The 12,375-nt window shown below is 37.8% G+C and overlaps 1 protein-coding gene across 2 annotated transcripts; it reads right to left on the reverse strand.

The window, feature by feature from the left end:
- Nucleotides 1-2,616: 2,616 nt before the first annotated feature.
- Nucleotides 2,617-11,266, reverse strand: tac1 (tachykinin precursor 1). Of its 2 annotated transcripts, XM_086015375.1 has the most exons (5): nucleotides 10,814-11,257; nucleotides 9,967-10,069; nucleotides 9,864-9,887; nucleotides 7,571-7,627; nucleotides 2,617-2,789 (listed from the first exon to the last, which is right to left on the reverse strand). In XM_086015375.1, exons 1-5 carry the CDS (start codon nucleotides 10,928-10,930, stop codon nucleotides 2,743-2,745), a joined length of 348 nt encoding a protein of 115 aa, XP_085871501.1. In that variant the 5' UTR covers nucleotides 10,931-11,257; the 3' UTR covers nucleotides 2,617-2,742. The 2 variants fall into 2 exon arrangements, with proteins under 2 accessions (XP_085871501.1, XP_085871503.1); XM_086015377.1 differs by lacking the exon at nucleotides 9,864-9,887 and having other exon boundaries at nucleotides 10,814-11,266.
- Between the last annotated feature and the right edge of the window lie 1,109 nt (nucleotides 11,267-12,375).

A 12,375-nucleotide genomic window follows, 5' to 3' on the forward strand; every position in this document is an offset into this window, starting at 1 on the left:
GTGTGGGGGAGGGGGGGCGAGGGGCAGTAATTAGGCTGCTATTATCTCAAATACATTTGGTGCATTTATAGATAGATTGATACACTTTTGAAGTCCTGTGTCGAATTATGTTGTAAAATAGTTTGAATTCCATTTTGCAGTCTTTAAATTTTTGTTCATGTACATTTACACCTGTTATTATAAAAATCTGTTGAGAATTCAAATCAGTTTTATTTTGTTGTTGTTGTTGTTATTGCACTGTTTTAACTAGTTAAAACCTATAACATATACAAATACTTGGATGCATGCTGTGCGCTAGTTTTACCGCTAGGTGTCAGTAATGCCTAAGGCATGGCGTTCCATCGCCATTGGGCGTGATGGTTTTGAAAAAAAAAACTGCCCGGAAATTGAGACGTATTGATTACGGCGCTTCGTTTTGATATGTTACTGAATGTACACTGTCCTTTCCTAAATTTGAAAGGAAGCACCTTCTCATCCCATGGTGACCCGAAGGCTTGCACCACATAGGTTCATGAAAGGTGATATAAATGTTGAGAACCGCTTAGGAGACAACACTTTTTCCGGGGATGCTTGTAGCACGTGCTCAAAAAGAAGACGCTGATCGGACAAAGAGGAGACCTGAGTTCGGCAATAGGGGTGGGCAATACTGGGAATGTTGGTATCGATCCGATACCAAGTAAATACAGGGTAATATCGGCCGATACCGATACGATACTTTTTGCTTGGAAATGTTATGATCCCCTTGAATTTTTGTGTGTGTGTGTGTATATATATATATATATATATATATATATATATATATATATATATATATATATATATATATATATATATATATATATATATGTTTTATTTTTTATTAAATAACTACAATGCAAACTTTAACAGTATAAAAAAATAAAATACTTCTACTATAACTGTTTCAGAACAAAAGTCAAGAGAGTCAAACCAAAAAAAGTAGCAATGTAATGAAAATATAGATATAACAATGTCAAGTTGACAACTATAATACCTTCCATTGCACAATAGCAAACCTTTAACACTATAAAAAATAAAATACTTCTACTACAACAACTTTTGTTGATTTTTAGGGCTAAAAAGCCTCTGCCAGAGTCTCTGTGTCCGCGGGGGTGTTCTGGCTTGGGGATCTCCCCCCTCTTCCTCCTCCCTCAACTTTGCTTGCAGCTCGTTGCTTTCTGTAGGGTGAGCTTTTTTCATATGTTTGTGTAAATGTGTGGTGTTACCACAATAGCGGAGCACTTTATTACACAAATCACACTTGGCACTGTCCTTTTCTGTTGTTGTAAAAAAAAGTCCACAAGGCGCTCCGCTTCTTGTTTGGCTCTGCCATTGCTTTAGGTTCCGGCCGCTCTCACTCTCTGGTCGCCCTCTCTGCTAGGGAGGGGCTAAAAGTGTGCCTGAGTCATTCTGCCCCTATTCTGCAATCGATTGTTCATCCTCAAGTGGCCGGATGGTTCATCACACGAACTGAATTTTTACTCGTGGAACTGAATTTTTACTCGTGAAACTGAATGGAAAGTCAAGCGAACGGAATCTGTGTGGCAAAGATTTGGATTTGTATTTAAAAAAAAAAAAATAAAAAAAAAAAAAAAAAGATTTTTTTTTTGTGAGGAATTCAAATTCAAATTGGATAATTCACATTCAGTTTTTTAAAGTAAAGATTCAAATTAAACAATAAAAATTCTATTTATGTAATTCAGATTCAGTTTTTCAATTCATTTATTCAAATTTTGCAATTGAATTATTCAAGTTTCGCTATTCAAATGACATTATTCAGATTCAGTTTCTAGTCCATCTGTCTATCTATCTATCTAGCTAGCTATCTATCCATCTAGCTATCTGTCTGAGTGATTTCCAATCTTTATTAAACCAAGGAACACATTTTAAGTTTGAAAAATATCACGGCACATTAACAAAAATGTCATTTAAGTGGATACACTGATCAATTATATATTTTCTGCCATCTAATAGAAGATTGTTCATTAGTTTTGTCTTGTCTCTATAAGTTGCTGGCATAGATGAATGAAGATACGTTATACTTTATGTTATAAATACATTTTTTGGGGGCCAATAAATTGAAATTTGATCATTTCCTGTATTTGATTACTGTAATGTTATGAACAGGTAAAATTATGTCAGGCTTCCGTGAGCCACATAAATTGATGTGGAGAGCTGGATCTGTCCCACTGGCAAGGAGTTTGACACCTGCAGTCTAAAAGATAAAGAGAGCCCACAAAAAAACAAAACACAAAACAAAAATCATACCACCTCCTACCCCTCACATTCTTCTAACTTTATTTTTACAAAAAAAAAATGACATTGTCGCTGTCGGCCGGAAGCCTATTATTTCCAAATTTGGTCCATTTAAAGGCTTAAAATAACTTTTTCTTTGAAGAGCTACTTTGCAAATCAATGACTTCTTTTGAGGATCAAATGAGTAATTTTGAGAAGCAATTTTTTTGCAGGGTGATCTGAATCTTTGACCCATGCAATGTTTACAGCTCAACAAACACACTTTTTTTTTTTTTAGAGATGTAAGGATTCTACCGACAGCAGCGATATTCGTACAGGAAAAACTGTACCACTACTAAAACATGTAAACAGAATTATTTTATTTGACAAACAGCATTGAACATCTCCAAAATAAAACAAACATAGAGGGCTCCTGTCACAGATGAGGAATGCCAAGTTGAGAAGCAGGCAGGTGAGGTGTTGACAGTTTTAGCGGCGTTTGTCGTACGTCTGTATTGTGCTCCATTCGTAGGAATCTGCAGGAGACATTTTAAACACAATTTGAAAGGCGGCCTTAACAGTAGTTACATTTGCAACCCGCATTGCAACTCATTCAACCCTTTTTTGCTTTTCCATCGTCAAACGTGGCCACTTCGGTCAACCTCTCATGAGTTAGGCCTGGTACACACAAAGATAACCGGTGTGCTATGCTCCAGACTTTACCCCTTCCCAACCGAGGACCACAAACGCCAGATTATTTTGTGTTTTAAAAGATGATCTTGTCTGATTACCTTGTGATTTGAGGTGCGTTCAGAGTGAATTTGTCTCGATAATGGGGTTTGAAACGCCAGGGCCGACAATCTTAAATATTACACAGGTTGAAATGATGTGAGCCGACGGCAGTCGGAAAAAAAACAACTTTTGATTGAAAAAAAAACACAAAAAAACCCCAATGTGTGTACCAGGCCTTTTGAGACTCTATCCACTGAGTAACTGAATTGTAATTGATTTGGCCCATCATTTGAGGATGCTACATAATAAAAACATGGAGTTGAAACAACCCAGAACTGCAGTTAATTTGACGCAAAATATAGGTAAAATACATATAATATAATATAATACATATATACTATACTATACAATACTATAATACATATTTAACTCACCTGTTGGTTTAAATCAACAAACCCATCCTGATGGGTCGAACTCATTTCTGTTGCTATAATAACGCAGCAGCTGGATTAAACCAATTTGGGTTATTTGTCAACCCCATTTGTTTTTAGTGTGACTCCTCTGAGGCTGGTGAGCACAGCAACCAACTAATTGGCCGTGAAGAATTCTGTTGACCGTGATTATGAATGAGTATTGATTAACTGTTAAAAACTACTGGACTGTTTGGGCAAGAGGAGCAAATGTGGCATATGATCAGATGTCAGCCTCTGTGATGACGTTAGCCCATATGGACTGCGACTATAATTCTGGGTGGCTCCAACCTTTTAAAGAAAACCAATAGAGCAATAGTAGTAGTAGGTGAAGTACTACCGGTAGTAGGGCTGCTCGATCAAGCGGTTTTGAACCGTAACCCAATTTTCTGGATACAACGATGTTAAAAACGTTTAAATCGGCACGTTCGATTTGGTTATTTTTGGTGTATCTAAGTGTAGCCCATTTGTACTTTCTGCATTGTGTTCTGTTTGTACATTCTCTTCGTATTTGTACTTTCTGTTACTCTTCTCTTCGTATTAAGATCTCTGTTTTCCGGTGGTTACTTCCGTGTTTGTCATGCGGTCACGTGAGTAGCGCGTGCAATCCAATTGCTGAAATGCGGAAGCGATCGTCCGCTGGCCGAGGAGAAAGTGACACACGTGGGAGATTGTTTGCCGCAGGAGCCGACTATCTGAGCCGACTGCCGATTGAGTGAGGAAGTGAAGCGGGGCGTATGCTCAACTGACGGAATTGGCCAGGTCGACGGTGAGCTAGGAGCCCAGGATTGAAACTTGGAAATTGCCTGGAATAGAACTGAACCATTCTGAATCATCCCTGCTCTGGTCGGGCTGGTAGGAGGCCGCATTTTAGCCAGCCGATCCCCTTCATCGACTGTCGTTTTGAGTTCAAAGAAAGAAAAATTACGTTGAAACGAAAGACATTCAAAATACTTCATTTTTCATTATTGTTTATTCGACAAAGAAATCGTAATCGTAAAATCGGGTTTGAGAGAAAATAATGGGGATTTTCTTATTGGGCAAAATCGAACAGCCCTAACCGGCAGTCATTTAAAAAATACTCACGACGTCATAATATTGCGTTATAAACGTGCTTTGGTATTGTCATGGTCTCATCTCTATAGAAATAATGAGCCAATGAGCCTTGTTCACTATTGGATAAACGTTCTTACTTTTTTACTTAGGTAAAGCTTGCTAAATACAGATGGTGACAACATATAATTGTGATTTCAATCATTTTGACTTAATTCCAACGTTAATTGAGTGAATGCTGCACATGAAACAGGCATAGAAAAGAATGATGAAGAGCCGAGAAGGAACAAACACTGCACAAATTGTTAAAATAGATTGTAAGGAATAAATATGGCACAGCAAAGCGGCATTTATAGTCAGCAGACTTTATGAAATGAGCGTTGGAACTGCCAACAGAAAATCTGTATGCCGGTTTAAGTTCAATTACAATCAGGCCTCCGTGTGTGTGAGTGTATGCCTTTGATCTTTTTGTCAACTGGAAATGTCGTTTTGGAGCATGCGTGCGTACTTGATCAATATGAACACTTTGAAGCCTTGAGTTGAGCAAGTAATGCGAGCAGTTGGATTTCCGGGTGCGTGATCATACTGCCGCAATCTGCTGGTTGAGTGACAACTGCAGGCACACAGACAGCTGTGGATTCAGTCGTACGTTATTTGCGCACATGCATGCAATTAAACTGCACGAGATTGAAAGTGATGAGAAGCGCCCTTCATGGTTATTTAGGGAATTAGCGAACTCATTAGCAAATGGGCGAGTCACAGATTTGGGCATCAAACGTGCGTACGAATGTTTGAAGCTCAAATTTGTGCGCACACGCAGTTAGGGAATAAAGCTCATTGTGTTTCAAATGTAGTCCTGGTTTAAAGTACATCCACTTGAACTTTAGTTCATTTATGACAAAAGTTGAGTGATGTATTTTAAGATATTTACCACCCAAGATTTTCATTAATGTGTATCATCCACCAACCATTGTAAATTTGAGAAAATTCTCCCTTTTGCTGAGCTAAATAATGTCCTTAAAATCCTTATTGTGGATTGTTATTGAGCAGTGAATCATCTGAGGACTTTTACTGCCACTGATAAGCACATTATTCAAATTTAAAGGGATGCTACACATGAAGTTGTATAGCAGCAAAAGTTAAAGCAACATTGTGTCATATGTCAGTTTTTGTTGATTACGGCGGCGCAATGTGGACAGAGGCGGTGTTTGGTGTTTTGAAAAAAGTCAACCACATTTCCGATGCGCGCCGGCGCCTAGTGTCGTGAAATCCTGAGCTCTCGCTGGCCTGCAAGTTGGACTGAATTACAGTTCTATTTCCAGTGGCTGTGTGAAAGATGAATAGCGATGAGGTAATAAATCTAATTTTGTTCAAACTATACTTTTTTCTTTTTTTGGTTTGTTTTGGGGCTTCTGCCACGACATCAGTAATAGCGCGTAGACGTTCGAATCGACTTCCGTCCTAATAAGCGAAAGGAGGAAGCGACGCATGCCGTAAAGCAATTCAGGACATTTGTACTTTTTTTGTGTGACAGGGTAGCTCCCACCTTCCTCAAAGTTGCTTAGTGCCAGTAAAAACGATGCAGACCCCCCCCCCCCCCCCCCAGGGCATGACAAAAGTCCCGTTCCACTACTTGTAAGTCCATGTTTCACCAAAAGTGACATTTTTTTTTATTACGGTCTAATTGTTGCCCGATGCGGCTTTAATATTTTGTCCATAATTAATTGTATAATTTTCCTGTACATGTAATAACTTTAAAAACAATTTTAAACATAGTAGAGCTGGCTGCCATGCTCATCAAGCACGTTACTAGATAACCGTCACGTGTGCCAACTTTGGAATACACTGCACAATGATATACACACACAGCCACAATGCATGGAATGCATCTATAGCGTTAATCCTGAAAGAACAAAGCCACATATCGTTTCCAGCCAATACGGGCATAAGTCTACCGAGTGAGAGTCCACTTTTGATGTGGACGATGCCGCGCCGGGTGGACTTTCGATGATACAAAACACACTTTGGAGAATGAGTGGGACCAGGAAGTGCAGCAGACGTGGTGCTCGTTCGCTCGCCAGCCACACTCGCATGGCGACAACGCTGGAATCAATAAAGGATGTCTTCCTACCTTCCGCGCATGATGAACAGAGAGCTGCTTTGGTCCAGTATCTCAGCGGCTTAATTTATGAGAGTGGACTGCCTGATGGCGGAGGTTAAATAAAGTCTTCTCGATAAAACTTGCATGAGCACACTTTTTGTAATTGCGGAATAATATGCCAGCGTGCACCTTGTTTGGCGTTTCTGGTTGACTCCTTTCAAACTTTTGCTCTGCGTTATGTCATTGTTTTTCTATGAGTCCTCCTCATTGTCCAATTTGTGCCTAAATTGTCCAGCAGTAAAATTGCACATTATGTCTCAAAATGGACGTGTGTTGAAAATGTGGACATAAAAGTGAAATATATCAATATAAAGGTGTAATTATAGCTCTTATTCATTTTTCCAAGATAAACTAATTCCTTACTACTAATCAAGTCCCGCATGTAAAATTAATGAATCCTTCATTTAGTATCGTTTACCCTTGCGACTGCTTATATACTCATATCTTGGTGAAGAAAAGCATCACTCAGGTAACATTCCACTTTATCATATTTATTTATTCTATAAAATATAATTTAAAAAAAAAACAAAAAAAAACATTGAAGTCATAATTTGTTAGTGACCGCAATTATTGATGAATAACTTTGTTGTGCGATCGAGAAATATGCAGAATTCGTTTTATCCTATTACATAATCTACCGCAACAAATGTCCCACAGTAATGCTCTTGACAAACTTTTAAAAATATGAAAATTATTTATGTTCTAAATTATTTATTTAACTGTTGATATAGGTTGGAAGCTCTGTTTTGGACTTTTCTCATCTTGTTCATCTTTTTAAACTGTCTTTGTTTGCATTTCTGAACTTCAGTGTATTTCTTCTTATGTCTAAATATAGGCACGGACGCACAATTGTTGGCTCAGAATCAGCCGTTAGCACTCTGCTATTGGGACAATGATTTACCTGGATCTTCTTGGTTTCTCTTCCCCATCAATCCAACAAAAGAGTTGACTTTATGCCCTTAAAAAAAAAAAAAAAAAAAAGTTGAAAACATGATCGGACACAGAACAATACACAGGTGAGATCTCATGGAGCCTAAGGGCTTTAAAAGGAATTCAAACATTTTTATAAGAGTTCTTGAAATACTTGAAAAATCTAAACTGTGACCCAAGAAAAACAATAATAACAATAATGATAATAATACCATTTCTATAGATTTATTGACATTTTATGGATTATACTTTGTACTTCAGTAACTTATTCTAAATTCCCCCAAATAATTATCACAGTACGGATATAGAATTAGATGTATTTATTGAACAAATACCATTACCTTTTGACATGGTTATACTGCCTTATAGTGAGCCACTCACACAATCAAATCTTACTTCCCTCAGAAATGCTACAATACTGACTCCAAATTGACATACGCTGGATGTGCAGTTGAAGCTACAGTACATTAAAGATATAGCTATGCCATTGCCAAATTGAAATAAAATGAAAGGATGAAACGTCCCCTTTGTAGCTTGTCTTCTATAATCGTTTGTAAACACACAAATCATTTATCAATGCATTGTTGAGGATAAGCGTGACGGAAAATTGGTGGATGTGCAACATTAACAGTTTTATAATTCCTTCTATCCATCAAGGCAAGACAATTCCAGTTTAACTCATGTCTTTGGAGCGCTGGTCTTGCATTCACTCTTGTTCATAACGAGTGATGCAATGAAGAAAAAAAAACAGACTCACTCAAAACTGTGTTAATTAATGTGGGGGTGACTAATTTTGATCAAATCACAGGGACAAATCCTTGCCTTCTCATTCGTTTTTTTTCCTCTGCACATTTCTGTTTCCTCTTTGTCACACACGCACACACACACGTGCACGCACGCACACACACGTACAAACACACACACCACTACGCAAACAGACAAATGAATGCATTCAAAGTAGGGCTTCTCGATGATGGAAAAAATATTAATCGCGATACTTTGGGTAGTAACTGAAATCACGATTATTCAAATAATCATTTATGTTTTGGTACAAAACAACGTTGAAATGTAAAAAATGTAAAGACAAATACATTTCTTTGAAACACTATAATTATGTAACTTCCTTCACAAAATTTATAAAATGAGTCATTATGAAATTTAAAAAAAAGGTGCAAAATTAATAATTGTTTTTTTTTACGATTGTCAATTTTGTAATTGTGCAGTGTAATAATCGTAATTGTAATTGAATTTCGATTAATTGCACAGCCCGAATTCATAGCATGTTTTACAGTAAAGAGAAGAAGGTGAGGCAGACTAAAAATGTGGTTGCTGTCAATCAATGCAAGCTTGTGAAGTGACCAATTACCAATTGTCATGAATATAGATGTCAACCAAAACCGACTGCTGACTGTCAAATATTTTCGATTTTTATGTGTCCAAAAATATTCATGATTAATAACTGGTAAATTAGTGGCAAAATATTTTTCACTTTACTTTCTATTTTTTTTTACTTTTATTTTGCATATGTTGTAAATATATACATACATATTTTTAAAATTCACGATATTGTGGGATGTATAAAGGCTTACTGTCCTAAATTTGCAAATGTTGAACTTTTAAGATGAGGAGCAAATGAGGCATCATTGACAGAAAAGAAAATATGATAAGACCGCTCTGACCTCATGACCTTAGTGTTAGCCCACACGGAGCATATTTGCAAATGGTCTGCAGCTGAATTTTTGGATGGGTAAACTATTGAAAGGGAAACAAAATAATAGTAGCAGAAATACTATTGCTGAGAAATGAAACAAACGATATTTCACAGCTGCGACGGATGAATTAACATTGTCGGCTGTCTGGCTCCTCCTATTTTTGCATTATGTGCATACTGCCACAAACAACTTTGAAAATACATTGACAATTCCTGTATGGAATGTCAGACTTGCTTTAACTCATTTCTACAAGCGACTTTAGTTCAGAGACCCACAGGGTAAAAAAACAAGAACCGCGCCCCCCCGCGCCCCCCCCCCCCCCCCAAAAAAAAACAATAAAAAAACAACAACTCAATACTGCGATGGGAAGAGTTTAGGATAGGACGTGCAAATATTTGACCCTGGTCTTTGACAAACCTCTGCCACTGTTGGAAATTACACTTTCCTTGTTCATTTTTGTGTTTTTGTGAATTTAAAGAGACTACTCAATTTATGTATTTATTTTGTTAATGTATACATTATTTATTTGAACTGCTTGTGTCCAGTACTTACTTTTGCGTGGAATCTCTGTCTTTGCTTTGGTAGAAAAGAGGGAAAAGTAATAAGTGTCAGGCTGCAAACAGGACTAAAAAAACGTCTGCTTGAAAATTGTTACCCATTGAGCGCCTCCCCATCAGGCCAATAAACTGATGTGGCCGTGGCTTTCTTGTCCTCCTCAAAAGTATTTCTCTGAAGGGGTCACTGGACATCCAATTGTCCTGTGGAGGGCAGAGGTACAGAGGGGGGAATTGATTCTTATTGGAAAGAAAGAGGAAAGCAGAAGATGTAATATTCATAAAATACAATATTATTTTGGGGGGGATTATGGCTCCCCTGTATGCATTAGTGTGATAGTCTGAGATGTGAGAGGGCGCTCAAATGTCTTGTAATGATTTATTGTTGGCTAATTCATTAGAAAAATGGCCTCAGCTCGGCATCGCTCCAGTTAACAATGTCAAACACAAGACGTGCAATTCATATCAATGCAGACAAGCAAGGCTGCGGCACTGACTATGCTCTCAGTGTTATTGCGTCTTCTTATTTTCTTTTACACACACACACACATATATATATATATATATACATATATATATATATATATATATACATATACTTTTTAATTGTCACTTTACTGCGATGTCTGTATATATATATATATATATATATATATATATATATATGCATGTGCACACTTCATTTCTTTTTGTTGAGGAGCAAATAAATAAATACATACATGTGGACCTCCTCAGACTATATCTTAACATAAAACTCTTGCATAAGTGTCCTTAACTCTTTCTATTTTCTCGATGCATATTCATAATCTATATACGTATTCACAGTTCACTTTATTTTGTATCCGCCATTTTTGTATGTTTTTGCTGATTGTTTCTGAACGGTTCAGTAAGTAAATGAAGCTATACTGTACGTGGAAAACATTTATCCTGACGCGAAAAACGGACTACCTGAATGTGGTTGTTGTTCGTCCAGTAGTCATCGATTTCTTGAAGGTCGTTCTCCCCGCAAAAAACTTGGTTTACGGCGATGAAAAGCATAAAAAGTGGGAAAAGACGTAAACTCATGATGCCAAACTGGCTTGGCGCTGTTAGTCTGTGAAGCGACTGTAATATCGAATTGAATGAAACTATCTGGAGGAAAAGGAGGAAGAAAAGATTCAAAGCTGCGTGGACTGCGTCTTCCTCAGTGGTCCATGATGAGTGTTCACACTCTTGCCGCACTGAAGCTTCCTTCGGGGGGTTGTCTCCTGTCTGGTGCGCCCTCTCCGCAAAGAGCAGCCTTCTATATAGCCTCGGCGCTGCTCAGTAATTCTGTGACACTTGTCGGAATACTCCCAAGCAGTCACGAGAAAGCCACGTGTTCGCTTTGGCTGTCACTCAAGCCAATTATGGTGACGGGGCTTCATTTCCATTTGCATCACGACAAACACATTTTCAGTCAAACGTGTCATGAAACACCAACTGTCTGTGGTATCGTATATCAAACGTCCACTTTTTTTCTCGAGTAATGTTTTACAGCAACATATTTAGCACAGCTGCACCTGATTTATTAGTTGGATTATGTTGTTTTTACAGTTTAACATTCTGTTAATTAGATTTTTCTTGACTGATTGACAATCGATCGATTCAATGCTTTGAGACTGAGCTTTAGTTTCCGTGTTTACATATTTTTAAATGTTGTCAGAAATCGCGTACGAGGAGGACCCAAAAGCAGGAGGCAACCATGTAGTTCAATAAATGATTTAATTTAAAGAAAACAAAAAGGCAAACAAGGTACTGGGATAATACCAAAACAACAAGGACCAAAACAAACACTAGGACTATAGTTGGATTGGATTGGATTGGACTGGACTGGACTGGACTGGACTGGACTGGACTGGACTGGACTGGACTGGACTGGACTTGACCGGACCGGACTGGACTTGACTTGACTTGACTTGGACAAATGACAAACCATAACAAACCAACCAGGACTGAAAGAAAGCGGGGACTAAATACAGACAAGTTGACGATACGAGGAACACCTGGACAGGAGGACGCTGGTTGGCTAACACAGCTGACAAGCACAGGTGGACTCAATAACTTAACGAGAGACAGACAAAGGTACACAAGGAAAAACATTAAACTAAAGTCAAAAACCAAACTCAAAAGACCGACTATGAAAATATGTTATTTTATTAAATTTTGTTAGGGCTGTGCAATTCATCGAAATTCAATTACAATTACGATTATTACACTCCACGATTACAAAATTGGCATAATCCTAAAAAAGTTTGCTTACACAATGAAATCATACTTGAATTTATACATTTGCACTGTTGTTATTTTATAATTGTCACGTGAGGATCGGGAATTGGACCCAATCGCAGATATGACACGGAAGTTGAAGAGTAAAAAGTCTTTATCAAGAAAAATACAAAGTAACAACAGATATCAGGACGGGAAGAGAGTGCATCCTCACTCCAAGAAGGTTTGACATACTGACAATGTGTCAGTGTGTAACTCAAAGA

The sequence above is a fragment of the Filicampus tigris genome, chromosome 18 (assembly GCF_054856515.1).
Source record: "Filicampus tigris isolate MCC_2025a chromosome 18, RoL_Ftig_1.0, whole genome shotgun sequence".
Lineage (NCBI taxonomy): Eukaryota > Metazoa > Chordata > Actinopteri > Syngnathiformes > Syngnathidae > Filicampus > Filicampus tigris.